This window comes from Pan troglodytes, chromosome 8 (genome assembly GCF_028858775.2).
Source record: "Pan troglodytes isolate AG18354 chromosome 8, NHGRI_mPanTro3-v2.0_pri, whole genome shotgun sequence".
Classification (NCBI taxonomy): domain Eukaryota; kingdom Metazoa; phylum Chordata; class Mammalia; order Primates; family Hominidae; genus Pan; species Pan troglodytes.
In genome coordinates this window covers 116,490,705-116,504,700 of record NC_072406.2, presented here as the reverse complement: position 1 = coordinate 116,504,700, position 13,996 = coordinate 116,490,705, and the positions used below count along the sequence as shown (strand labels likewise).

Below are 13,996 nucleotides of genomic sequence, written 5' to 3'. Positions count from 1 at the left end.
CTTTCATCAATTTTTGGTTTCTTTGCTTGCATTAAGTCCTTGAAAGCACATTATTATTCATTTCCTGGAATCTCTGTCCTGAAGAGCTTTGCTTGACAGTGTTATAGGCAAATGAGCAAAGAGCTAGGAAATTTGTTGTTAGGGATTTGTTGCAAAAGAATGTTTTCTGGCATATAAAATGTCTGGGAGGTGACTGCCAGAAGTTTAATATTTGAAATGAAAAAAGAGGGAGATCCTAAAATGAGGCAAGTGCATCATGTGAAAAATGTTCAGCAGATTTAATAATTTACTAGGAGTGGTTTTATCTAGAACATGTAAAAGTTCAGAAAGCAGGAAATATGGTAGACCACAACTTACCATGCCATTTCTCATGCCTCTCAATTTATCTGAATAGTGAAATTTAGAGTGCAGCAAAGGAAAATCATGAGGATAAAAACTGCTGTAATCCTGGGGTAGATTATCTTACGGTTTAACAAATGTTCACTCTCTCCCCTTGTCCCACAACCTAAAGAGAGAAGTGCATTTCCCTTGCTGTTGATGTTAGCCTTGGCCATGTGACTCGCTATAGCCAATGGGAGGTCAGAATATCAGACAAGTAGAGAGACATGACATGTGCCTGTATGGGTGGCTTTGTCTCTTGTTCTCCTTCCTTCCCCCATGAGAAGAACATGCACGTGGAGGATAAGAAACATGTGGTCCAGAACTGAGTCCAATCCACATCCCAGAGCCAAGTCCAGGCAAGCCCAGGTTAGGTCAGCTGAACCTCTGTCAACTGCAGGTGTGTGAATAAGAAATAAGTGCTTGCTTTTGTATCCCACGGAGATGTTGTGGCTATTTATCATGCACTATTATTATTGCAAGTGTTGACGGAGACAAACACATAGGAAAAGGTTTGGGATTCTGAGCCATCCAGTTCAGGCACAAAAGGGGATCTTCTTCCTCACTGGCAAATGCCAAGCTAAATGAATACAATATAATGTAGAAGTTTAGCATCTTCAAGTTCACTTTTCTTTCTCTAAGCAAGAAAGAACACGAAGGCAAATGTTGATGCTGTTTTGCAGCTCAGAAGGAAGAAGAGACCAGGTCTGGAAGTCACTCACAGCTAAAAATGCCAATGATAATTCAGATAAAATCATCCATCATGGTAACATGTTTCACATGAATTTAAAGGAAGGGCAGACCCATAGTCATAAGTAAATATATTGTTAGAAAATAACTTGATACAGATACTTAAAAGTGAGCCTCTGACTAGTTAACTCAGATGTCCAATTATGCTTTCCGTTCATTCTTAGTTCAAAAAATATTTGAGTATTTACTTAGTAAATAAGCAATATGAAGAACTCAAAATTGAATAAGACTCGCCCCCAAGAAGCCAGTGTGTAGAATGAGGCAGACATACGCAAGTAACAGTTACGTGCACACGGGCCTCCTCAACTGCCAGAGGGGAGCCAAGTACAGAGGAATTAGAGATCACTTTTAATAAAGCTTCTTGGGAAAGGTGGAATTTTATTTGGTCCCTGAAAGAAAGGCAAGGTTATTAATAGTGTTTATTTATTTTTTAAATCAGGATACTAAAGTAATACATAACCATTTTACTTTTTCTTATTTTTATTTATTTATTTATTTATTTTTTTTTTTTTTGAGATGATGTTTCACTCTTGTCACCCAGGCTGGAGTGCAATGGCACAATCTCAGCTCACTGCAACCTCACCTCCCAGGTTCAAGCGATTTGCCTGCCTCAGCCTCCCAAGTAGCTGGGATTACAGGTGCCCACCACCACTCCCAGCTAATTTTTGTATTTTTAGTAGAAACGGTGTTTCACCATGTTGGCCAGGCTGGACTTGAACTCCTGACCTCAGGTGATCCACCCACCTTGGCCTCCCAAAGTGCTGGGATTACAGGCATGAGCCACCATGCCCAGCCCATCCATTTTAGAATAGCTAAAAAAAAAAAAAAAAAAAAAGCAAAAAAGGAACAAATTTAAACAATTTGTATCCTTATCACCCAAAGATAACCACTATTAATATGTTAATATGGTTCCTTCCACTCATTTTCCTATTAAAACGAAAAAGGGTAACTAGGCATCTATCTGCTTTTTCTTCTTGCCTAAATTCTCACAGAGAATTTTTCTTCATTATTGTAGATGAAACACACACACAAAAGGACTTTCCTCTAGGGCAAGTCTACGGAGAGTCTCCTGTCACTGATTTTGCCTGGAACATGGTCAGCCTGTACAGGTCTTTCTTCATCTCCAGAAAATATTTTCCCACTACATCCTTGACTAGGGGCTCATTTCCATAATCAGAAACCAACTCTCTGTAGGCTGGTTTCTATTCTCTGCCCTCTTCTCTCTTATCTTCTCTATGATCATTTTTGTAGAGACCAGGTCTCCTATGTTGCCCAGGCTGGTCTTGAACTCCTGGCCTCAAGGGATCCTCCTGCCTCAGCCTCCCAAAGTGCTAAGATTACAGGTATGAGCCACCACACCTGGCCTGATTCCATTTTCCACAACAATCAATTCTGTTCTTTACTAACTTTGGTGTGGATTTTAAATCTGCCTTTTTTTTCTTTTTTCTTTTTTCTTTTTTTTAGTTTTTATACAATTGATTCTTATTTTGCCCAACTCTTCCTTTTTATTTCATCTTTGCTTTTTCCTAGCAGTAACGCCATGTTGGATTTATAACTCAGGTGACAGTCCTGTATTCTACTGGGGTCACCTTGTCCTTTACAACAACAATAAGTCTAGACTTTCCATTCTATGTGCTGGGAAGCCCCCAAACCCTCTAATATCTCCAAGAATTCTTGGAGGAATTGCATTTCTTCTACTTGCTGTGGCTCTGGTTTGCTGTTGCCATAGCATTCTAGATTCTCGGGTGCATCTTGTCTCTTGCACATACTGTCCTTTTTCTGGGATGTGTCACCTCACATCCTCACCACCCCATGCCTGTGCCACCAAAGTGCAATCACAACGCAGGGTTGATGTAGCAGATTTGCCACCGGAGGTTTGAGGAACTTAAAATCAAATATTGGACATCACTGTTTTCTGCAATTCCTCCATCATTCCTGTCTTAGGGAACTCCTCACTTCCAGCAGCACCCAGCCTACTGCCTTGATGCTGACATTGTGTGCCCTCCTCTCCCATTCTTCCCTATCTACTCCCTATTTCCTGCTCACCACCCACTCCTCCTTTCCCACTTCCTGTTACTTTTCTCACATGACTGTTTCACTCTGGTTCATGGAGCCTCACCTTTCAAACCAAGGCAAATATCAAGGTATTTTGCTAAACAAAGACTGTTCCTCCCACAAGGGGAAACTTGGCACCAGGTTTTATGTACTTACAATCTTTGAAGGAAGCCAAACCTTTTCTCTGCATTTTCTTCTATTAGGTTAAGAACCTTATGAAATCGCTGATAGTCAGTTGTTTCTTACTTACCACAAAAAGGCAATTTCAAAGAGTTCAACCTAAAGTTCTTGCCATAGAAGCATTTTCAGAGCCAGACCTTTACTGTGGGGCTTCTAGAAGCCATTCTCTTTCTTTGGTTCTCAGGCATGTTTTCCCATAGGCTCCATTAGGCTGCTTTTTTCTTTATTCGTTCTTGAGCAAGACAGGATTTACCACAACCTAAGAACAATGCTACTAAGGTGAAGGGGTTTACCTTTGCCCAACTCTTAGTACCCTAGGGTGGTGGCAGATCCACTTTCAAATCTACAGCTGGAAACACAGTGACATGCCAAGTCCCAGTCCACCTCCCAATTTCTAATATTCTTTAGTGATATTGGAGGAGCCAAATTAGGTATGTCTCCAGTCCTTTTTGTATGCACACAGACAAAACTGGAGACAAACTCTACAAATAATTTTGCATTGTCTTTCTCAGATTCATATTAGAAACATGTTCCCATCTTTAAAAATAATTTGCAAACACATGATTTTAACAGCTACATAATACTATGTCAAATAAATGTAACACGATTTATTTAACCTTTCGGGGGGCTGATTCCTAGTTCTCATTATTATAAATTATGTTTTGAAAAAATATTCTTTCATATAAATCTCTCCATTTCTTATTTTTCATTAGATTCAGTTTTTTCTTAAAAAGGAAAATTCTGGGTCAAAAAGATAAACTTGGAACAATGTATACTCACTTTAGAAGTAGAAGAAAATGTCAGTTTCATGACATCTTCCCCAGCCTTTGATATTATTTCTCAATACTCTACAAATAGAATGCACATAAGGGAGCTTTTCATTTGTGAGAATGAGTGTGTGTGTGTGTGTGTGTGTGTGTGTTGGACAGTAAAGAAAGAAAGAAATATGAGAAGAGGACAAAGAGACATACATATCCTTAAGAAGTCCAGAGATGCACAAGTTGCGTAGCAACTGATATATGCTGTCAGGGGTTAAGCAAGACACAGAAAAATTGTAGGTGATAAGTAATATTTTAAGAACTTGTGTTTAAATTATTTAGGTAAGACATTATGTGTGGTTAAATATCAGGACTTGTGAAAAACAGTTAACAAAAAAACTTGGTATCCGAATCTCTCTTTTACAAGGAAGCCAAGAAATATATACAATTGTATATTAAAATCAGTGGCAGCATTCTTTTTACCACTTATCATCTATCCATTTGTTTAACAAATACTTTTTTGGTGTCTCTCATGTGCCAGGATGCTAGAAATAAAGAAATGAATGAAATAAAGTCCTTGCCCCCAAAAGCTCACTATAAAGTGGATAAAACAAATATGCAAATAAATAATTACACTATAGATTGATAATCATCATTCCAGAGACATTAACAAATCCATAAAAGTACGAAGTGACAAGCTCTGCCCATAAGGAATCAGAGGGAGCTTGACCTGAGCATTTGAGTTAGGTCTCGAAGGGTGAATAGGAATGTGCCATGCAGAGAAAGGACAGAACTTTCCACAGAGAACAAAGAGCTTGGACTCTATCCCATTAATGCAGAGTATCCCAACTGCTGTGCCTTGCATGGGTTTCAGATGTGTGCTAAAATACTGATTTTACTATACCCACAGGATGGCCAGGTGGGACCTGGGCAGCTGGCATCCCTGGATTGGTTCCTCCAGCCCCAAACAGCTTCATCTCCTTATTCCCATGTGCCACTGACATGTGCATTAGTCCATTTTCATACTGCTACAAAAAACTTCCCTGTGACTGGGTAATTCATAAAGAAAAGAGGTTTAATTGACTCCCAGTTCCACTGGCTGGGGAAGCCTCAGGAAACTTACAATCATGGTGGATGGGGAAGCAGGCATCTTCTTCACAAGTCACCAGGAAAGAAAAGAATGAAGGAGGAACTTCTAAACACTTATAAAACCAACAGTTCACATGAGAACTCACTCACCATCATGAGAACAGCTTGGGGAAAACTCCTCCATGATCCAATCACCTCCCTCCCTCGACACACGGGGATTACAATTCAAGATGAGATGTGGGTGGAGACACAGAGCTAAACCGTATCAACATGTAATTTTTTATATATGCCGTGATATGAAAAGTGTTAAGAAGCCCTGCCCCAGGGAGAGGTGACAGAGGTTTATATCCAGAGTAATAATAAAACCACACTGGAATTTTTAAGAGTTAGCTCTGATGGTGGTGTGATGGCACCTCGGAATGGAGAGAAATTGCTTATCAGGAAGAAGAAACTGGAGGCTGCAACAGATGACATTTTATGTTCAAATATATTTGCTGCCTCACCCTACAGGGCCCCTCCCTAAGGAGGACCACACTCCTGCCCAGGATGTCCGGCACAGCCCTGTGACTTGGTTGGCCGGTGGAATATGAGTGGGTAGGATCTGTGCCCTTCCCTTGTCAGCAGAGGCTCAGAAGCTCCCTGAGGGTCCACTGTTTCACCATTTCCCTTTGTCCAGAGGCCAGGGCATCCTGACAGAGTCAGCCTGGAAAGAAGAGGACAAAAAGGAGGGATGCAGCTGACCTGCAAAGGCCAGTTATATGAGCAAAACATAGATCTTTATTGCTGCGAACCACTAAGGTTTGAAGGTTATTTGTGCAGTGTAAACTGATGAATACAGAAGCTAACGTGCGAGTCCAAGCTCGATAATACCAGGGCCTAAACTGACAACGAGTCCTCAGAGTCAGTAAATCAATCACTGGAGCTTCTAAGATGGTTAAGTCAGAAGAGAAATACGCTCTGCTCCAATGGCTCCCAATTAGGGGTGTGAGAATCCATTGGGGATCACTGTCCTGCAGAGTTAGACAAAGCCAAGGCACTGTGCTCCTCCAGTAGCCCTTCCCAAAGCATCTACAAGGCATTGATTTAGTCTAAGTGGGAAGAAGCTGACTTCCTATCAGTAAAGTTTGTTTCCCACTTTCTTTATTTCTGTAATACAAATATTGGCTGTCCCTTGTCACCTTCTTCGACATTTCACTCCAAAAAAAAAAAAAATTTAAGCATGCAAGAGCATTGGTAAGCACTGCAGAATGTAACCTGAATTTCATTGAGGAGATGGAAGAGAGGGCTTACCTTGCATAACAGATCACATCTTGCTAGGGGGAGAAAAGGTGATTAAATGAGCCTTTTCTCCCAAACTTTGTTATCAGCCTTGTAACTAAAACTTTTCTCCATTTCCCAGCCTCCCACCCCATTCCTAGACCACTGCTCTATGCCATCTATGAATGCATTAAAGAGAGTACTATTTTAACCACTCATGCTTAATGCAGGCAATGCACTAAGACAGCTGGCTAAAATGAAATCCAAATCTCCAAAGCCATTCTTGGAGACATATATCCTCGAGCCTTCTCTCTCCTAAGCAGTTTATAAGAAGCAGAGATCTAGAACTCAGCTCCCCAATGTTTGGATTTCCTCCAGTGGTGTTTGTTTGTTTGTTTGTTTTGAGACAGGGTCTCACTCTGTTGCCCAGGCTGGAGTACAGTGCTGCAACCACAGCTCACTGTAGCCTCCACCTCCCGGGCTCAAGCGTTCCTCCCAAGCGTTCCTCCCACCGCAGCCCTCCAAGTAGTTGGGACCATAGGAGCACACCACCATGCCCAACTAATTTTTGTATTTTTTGTAGAGACAGGGTTTCACCATGCTGTCCAGGCTAGTCTCAAACTCCTGGCCTCAAGCTATCCACACCCCCTTGGACTCCCAGAGTGCTGGGATTACAGATGTGAGCCATCGTGCCCAGCTCACAATAGTTTTTTTCCTTTTTATTTTATTTTGGTAGAGACAGGGTCTCGACATGTTGCCCGGGCTGCTTGTAAGCTCCCAGGCTCAAGCAATCATCCTGCCTCAGCTTCCCTAGTGCTGAGATTGCAGGAGTTCATAATCGTTTTAGAATAAAAAATGCTCTTTGAATATTGACACACCTAGCAGATGCAGTAGTGACTCACATCTTAACTTGTGGTCATTTAATTAGATGCTTTTCTCCTAACATCAAGTTGGAGTCCTTTCCCTGAGGAGACAAAAGTTTCAGTGACAGATGCTGGGTGGGTGCGGAGACTGGAGAGTTGAGAGATGATGCTGGCAGCCCTGGTGCCAGCCCAGGGATGCTGCACAGCAGGGCAACAGAGAAGAGGGAGAACCCAGAAGTTGGAAGAGGGCCCTGGAAAGTAGAAATGAGAGAGCACCAAGCATAAACATTGTCCTTTTCACAATGTGGCCCAGAATCAGCTCGGAAACAGCTTATATTTCGTCCACATTGTTCCTCCCAAATCTTCACACAAATTACAAACAGAAATCTGAATAAATTCTCTTTGCAACAGTTTGTGACCATCAGAAATGCGGAGGAAGGAATGTGCCTCTGCTCCACCCACAACATCACTGAGCGGCTTACCTTTTGCGTAAGGTCACTGGCTTGGTTGATGTACCGGTCACGCTCCTTTTCCAGATGAAAGATGATCTTTCTCTGCTTCTGAGCCTCATCCTTGTAGTTCTGGATTTCTCCCTCCAGGTTCCTCTTGGCTTGTTCATGGAGCTTTACCAAGTCTGTCTGCTTCTGGGTCGCATTGACCGCCTTAAGCATGTTCTAAAAGTAAGGGCACAAAACAGTCACATTACTCATAATGTTCGAGGATTTGGGGTTAAGTTTACCCTCTGCCTCATCTCTAACATAATTAGATAGCTTGTCTTTTGGATGAATAAAAATGATCATATTCTCTACAGCTTATTAAGAGTTTGTTATGCTAATTTTGCACAAGGCACTATAAACACACATATAAATACACTAAGCAACCACAACGCCCCTAAGAAATGGGCACCATATTGCCCCATTTTAGAGGTAGGAAACTGAGACTGAAGAGTTAAGCTATTTGCCCACAAGTTCATACAATGGGGAAGTGGCAGAGCAAAGATGTGAATCCATGGCTGGCTAAGCCCAGAGTCCATGCCTTTAACCTCCAGTCTAGTTCTAGCCTTTATCTTGTGAGGTTAGAACTGAACCTAATCACATAACTTGGGCTTTGATTACAAAGGAAGATAAAAAGCAGCTTAATAAAAATGCAGATACCTAGAATTAACATATGACCCAATAATTTCATTCCTGGATATATACTCAAAACGAAAGCAAAAACTTGTACATGAGTATTCATAGTAAAATAATTCACAAAAGCCAAAAGATAGACACAACCCAAATGTTCATCAACTGATAAACAGATAAGCAAAATATAGTATATCCACACAGTGGAATAGCATTCAGCCGTAAAAAGAAATGAAGTACTGATGCATGCTACAATGGATGAACTTTGAAAACACTGTTCTGAATGAAACATGCCAGATACTAAAGTTCACATAGTGTATGATCCCATTTATATAAATATCCAGGACAGTCAGATCCATAAAAACTGAAAGAAGATTCGTAGTTGCCAGGGGTGGGAGGAGGGGGGGATAGAGAGTGGCTGCTGAATAGGTACAGGGTTTCTTCTGGGGGGACGAGATTGTCAAACTAGATTGTGGTGACGGTTGCCCAACATTGTGAATGTACTAAATGTCACTAATAGTAAATTTTGTGTTGTGTGTATTTAGCCACAACAAAAACAATTAACTCAGTTTTTTAAAAATGCAGATGCTCATGTTCCAACTCCGAAGTTTCTGATTCAGTGGGTCTGGGATAGGACCCAGACACCTACTTTTTTTTTTTTTTTTTAAAGCTGCACTGGAGATTTCTGATGCTGAAAAGGAAACATCTTGGGTTGGCTGCCCAAGTTCCCCTGAAACACAGAGTAAGTAGCAGTGCAATCTGGCAGCCATGCTCATGCAAAAGTGTTCACCTCTTTAACCGCAACTGAATGGATCAAATGACCCTTCCCCAAGAGTTTTGAAATAGGGCCTTTAGATTTTTGCAACTCAGTAGAAGATATAACCTTGGGAGCTATTGGTGACAGCCATTTTTTGTCATATGGACTGGAAAACAGAGAGAGACAGTGACAATCTTCACTGAAAGAAGAATGGAGCAAAAACTCAGCAGGAAGTCAACTGGCAGAGAGAGATGCTTTCATCCAAAGAATGCCAGGCCAGTTTCCAATGGGTTCCTGAGGCTCAGCTGTATCCTTGAGTTCCACGAGGCACTTTAGAGTTCCTTCTCAAATCTCTAACCAACACAGAACCACAGATAGGTCTGAAAACTGCTGGACAATACTCAGGTAAAAGGCCTATTAAATGTTGGTTGGGTGACAATGTAGAAAACAGAAAAGATCAACTTTTTTTTCAAGTATTGGGTTAAACATTTGTTCTATAAAAGATAAAGCCACTTCCACATGACACTAAAAGAATCAAAATATATTCATGTTGCTACCTGTCAAAACCATTTCACTCGTTCTTTGGATGAAGGTGGCATTTCAACTGAGTCAATGGGGAAATAATGTATTATCAATTAAAGTTCACTGCATACCTGCAGAGTTGGGTGCTGTGCTAGGCACTAAGAATACAAAGGCCAGGAAATAAAAAATACAAAAGTATACCCTGCCCTAAAGGAAGAATTGACATTAATCAAATCAACAAATAAATGTAAAATTACTATTGCACTACATGTCTTATCATGGCAGAAAACCTATTGGTTGTTTATTAGTACATATAAAATATAAACAGATTAAATGTGTGTTGAATATAAATTTAAAAATCTAAATCCAACATTATTGTTTATATGTACAAATGTATAGAATAAAAAAGCAATTTCCAAGATTGTCCAAGAAGAAAAAACACTTCAATGATTTTCTTTAAAAGTGCTTAGTGTGTGAAGATCTAATCTATAAGTTCCTGAGATTCCCTGAATAGTCTATTTTAGGCTAAAGTATAGTGTATTTTGTTAACATTTGTTCAATTCTGGGAAACCTAAAGAAATAATGAAAGTCAGAATGAACAAATATAGACCGTTTCTGCTTTGATGAGATGAAACTGTCTTGGCCGCGGCTGTTATAGAAGCACCCTGCCACCATCCCCCACAACCCCCCAGCCATCCACACCTGGCCTGTGGCTTCTTCCTCCCTGGAAGAAATCCTTGAGCAGGAAAATTTACCCTAATTCCCGCTAACTAAAAGTGACTTTCAATGGAAAAACTCTTCAGGAAGTGGGATAGGAAAAAGGAGGGGTCCTACATTTAATGGAGAATCTTCAGATCTCTGCCTTCAAGCTGCCATAACCCCTCCCTTAGCTTTGGACCACACTGAGCTGGAAGGTCAGACAAGATAAGGACAGAAAACAAAAACCAAAACCTACAGCAACCCTGAAAAGATGGAGGAAAGCTTAGACCTGCCATTCCTACACCTAACACCTCAGAGCTAAAATTCAATTAGCACTCACTTGTAATTTTTGGATTAGCAAGTTGTCGATTATAGATATTAAATTCAGAAATGTTGATAAACTGCTTAGGATGCCAAATAGCACACCAGCAATGAAAACAGAATCCACAAAACACTCTGAAATCCCCTCCTGGCTTATATGCTAATTCTCCAAAGTCTTTTTGCGTTCTCAGGTGATAATGCAATTGCAATTCATGGCCAGTGAATCGTAGACTGTAGGCAGCTGCTTAGAGGAAAATTAAGCACTATTATTTATTCTAATCCACTTTTGTTTGCCTCGGAGTTTTCTTTTCCCATCCAACTGGCTATAGCCAGATATTACAGTGCTGAAGAAAGACATTTATTTACCAGTGTGACTGTAACACACTCACCTTATTTAGTATGTCCCTTTCTCTTAGAAGCTCGTCCATTGCCTTTCTATCAAGTTCTGCTTGTTTCTTTGAAGCCTCCACCTCTGAATCCCCAGGGAGAAAAAATAATAATAAATGTAGAGTCGACCTAAGAGAATCTACAAAAGCCGAAGTGATACAAAAACTGCTTTACATGTTTGTCTCTAGCTATAAAACTACTATTAACCGAGTGTATGTGACCTTTGGTATAACCAAGTGAGGTAGGTCTCCCTCTCTCACTAAAGAGATGGAAACTGCGGCTTGCAGAGATTAATCCATTTGCCAAAAGTCTGAAGCCAACAGGTGACAGGGCTAAGATTTCTCCAATGCCAAAAATGTCCTTGCTTTTTTTTCTTTTTTTTTTTTTTTTTTGAGACGGAGTTTTGCTCTGTCGCCCAGGCTGGAGTGCAGTGGCGCAATCTCGGCTCTACAACCTCCGCCTCCCAGGTTCAAGGGATTTTCCTGCCTCAACCTCTGGAGCAGCTGGGACTACAGGTGCAGCACCACCATGCCCGGCTAATTATTTTTTGTATTTTTAGTAAAGACAGGTGAGGACTAGCTCTGATTTTTTTTTTTCTCTTGCCCAAATTCCTATCTAAGAGGTCTGGGGAGTCATGCCCTACAAACCATAAATTCTCATCTGATGGGTTTTATTTAACGCTGTACATCATGACTTACTTTCCAATCTGACTCTGGCATAACAAGGAATAAAATCAAAATATTTAACCCCAAAATGTATTTCCTTGCCATACCTTGAAATTGCCCTGCGAAGTCTCTTGTGGGAAAAATCCACATTCTATAAAGAATCCCCTTTTCCCTTTGTTTTCCTTCCTTCCCTTCCAGATCCAGGAGATAATCAAAAAAGAGCCAGGTACCCTTTTAGGTCCAATAAGAAACATTTTATAACCTGCTGTCTCTGAAGTCTGCTATCTGAGAGCTTCCTCTGCACAATAAAACTTGGTCTCCACAGTCCTTTATCTAAACCTGAGCATTTCCTTTCTGTTGATCCCAGGTCTTCAGATAAACTCAACCAATTGTCAATCAGAAAATGTTTAAATTTACCTATAGCATGGAAGCCCCCCCCACCCCATCCACCCCCGTTTGAATTGTCCTGCTTTTCTGAACCAAACCAATGTATTTCTTAAATGTATTCGATTGATGTCTCATGCCTTTCTAAAATATATAAAACCAAGCTGTACCCCGACCACTTTGGGCACATGTTCTCAGGACCTCCTGAGGTCTGTGTCACGGGCCATGGTCAGTCACATGTGCCTCAGAATTAATCTCTTAAAATATTTTACGGAGTTTGATTATTTCATCAACACTGGGTTTCACCATGTTGGCCAGGCTGGTCTCGAACTCCTGATCTCAGGTGATCTGCCTGTCTCAACCTGCCAAACTGCTGGGATTACAGGCAGGCATGAGCTACTGCACCCGGCCACTTGCTGTTTTTAAATATTTTTTATTATACAAGTAAATAGAAATACAGAACGAAATTAGAAATTCAGATAAACGGAAGTGAAAAAATTTAAATCAACCAGAATCTACTTAGTATTTTAATATGTCTCTTTCCCAGCTTATTCTTATGTAAATATACATGTGTATATAAATATACTTATATATATTTATAAATACATATATTTATATATATTTATAAATACATATGTTTATATATATTTATAAATACATATGTTTATATATATTTATAAATACATATGTTTATATATATTTATAAATACATATGTTTATATATATTTATAAATACATATATTTATATATATATAAATACATATATTTATATATATATATAAATACATATATTTATATATATATAAATACATATATTTATATATATTTATAAATACATATATTTATATATATTTATAAATACATATATTTATATATATTTATAAACACATATATTTATATATATTTATAAATACATATATTTATATATATTTATAAATACATATATTTATATATATTTATAAATACATATATTTATATATTTATAAATACATATATTTATATATATTTATATATATTTATAAATACATATATTTATAAATACATATATTTATATATATTTATAAATACATATATTTATATATATTTATAAATACATATATTTATATATATTTATAAATACATATATTTATATATATTTATAAATACATATATTTATATATATATTTGTAAATACACATACACCCCAAAAGGGAATCATAGTACACTAAGTATATAGTACACACTATATTCTGTATAGAGAATACAGAATCCAGAAAATTTTTACTTTTAATTTTTATGTTTAATCTCTCAATCTTGGTTTTATGGTTTCAACATTTGGGGTTGAGTTTTTCCCCCAAAACAGAAGCTTATGGTACACATAGTATACTATTTTGTAGCTTGCTTTCATAATTAACAAGCATAGAATAAATACCTTTCCATACTATAAATGTGCATCAGCATCTGAATTTTTAATAACTCCATGGTTTTTCACTGTGTGAAAATACATAATTTATTTAGCCAATCCCTCATTTTAACATTTAAGTTGCTTCTTTTTCTTTTTTTTTTTTTTGCAGTTATAAGCAATAATCCTGTGAAAGTTCTTATTCATATTTTTCCTGTAGAAGAGGAAGTCCTGGATCAAAGGGGATTTTTAACAGACATTTCTCTCCTACTGCCAAATTTCTCTCTAGAAAATTAATAGCAATTTAAATCCACACCCAAACCACCCCTGGATATCATCATTCTCTTTGATCTTTGACAGTCTGATAGATGTTTAAAAACCAATATGTCAGTATTTAATTTGAATTTCTTTTCTTAGTAGTGAAGT

At 38.7% G+C, this 13,996-nt stretch overlaps 1 protein-coding gene across 4 annotated transcripts in view; it reads right to left on the bottom strand.

Annotated features, from left to right (window-relative positions):
• Window positions 1–13,996, bottom strand: part of CFAP58 (cilia and flagella associated protein 58) — a 118,421-nt gene that overhangs the window by 66,411 nt on the left and 38,014 nt on the right. For all 4 annotated transcript variants that reach the window (XM_063781170.1, XM_016919292.3, XM_016919294.3 and 1 more), the window contains 2 exons: window positions 11,143–11,225; window positions 7,813–8,004 (listed from right to left, as the gene is read on the bottom strand). In XM_063781170.1, the coding sequence (XP_063637240.1) occupies window positions 7,813–8,004; window positions 11,143–11,225 (275 nt within the window). The remainder of the gene's footprint in view (window positions 1–7,812; window positions 8,005–11,142; window positions 11,226–13,996) is intronic.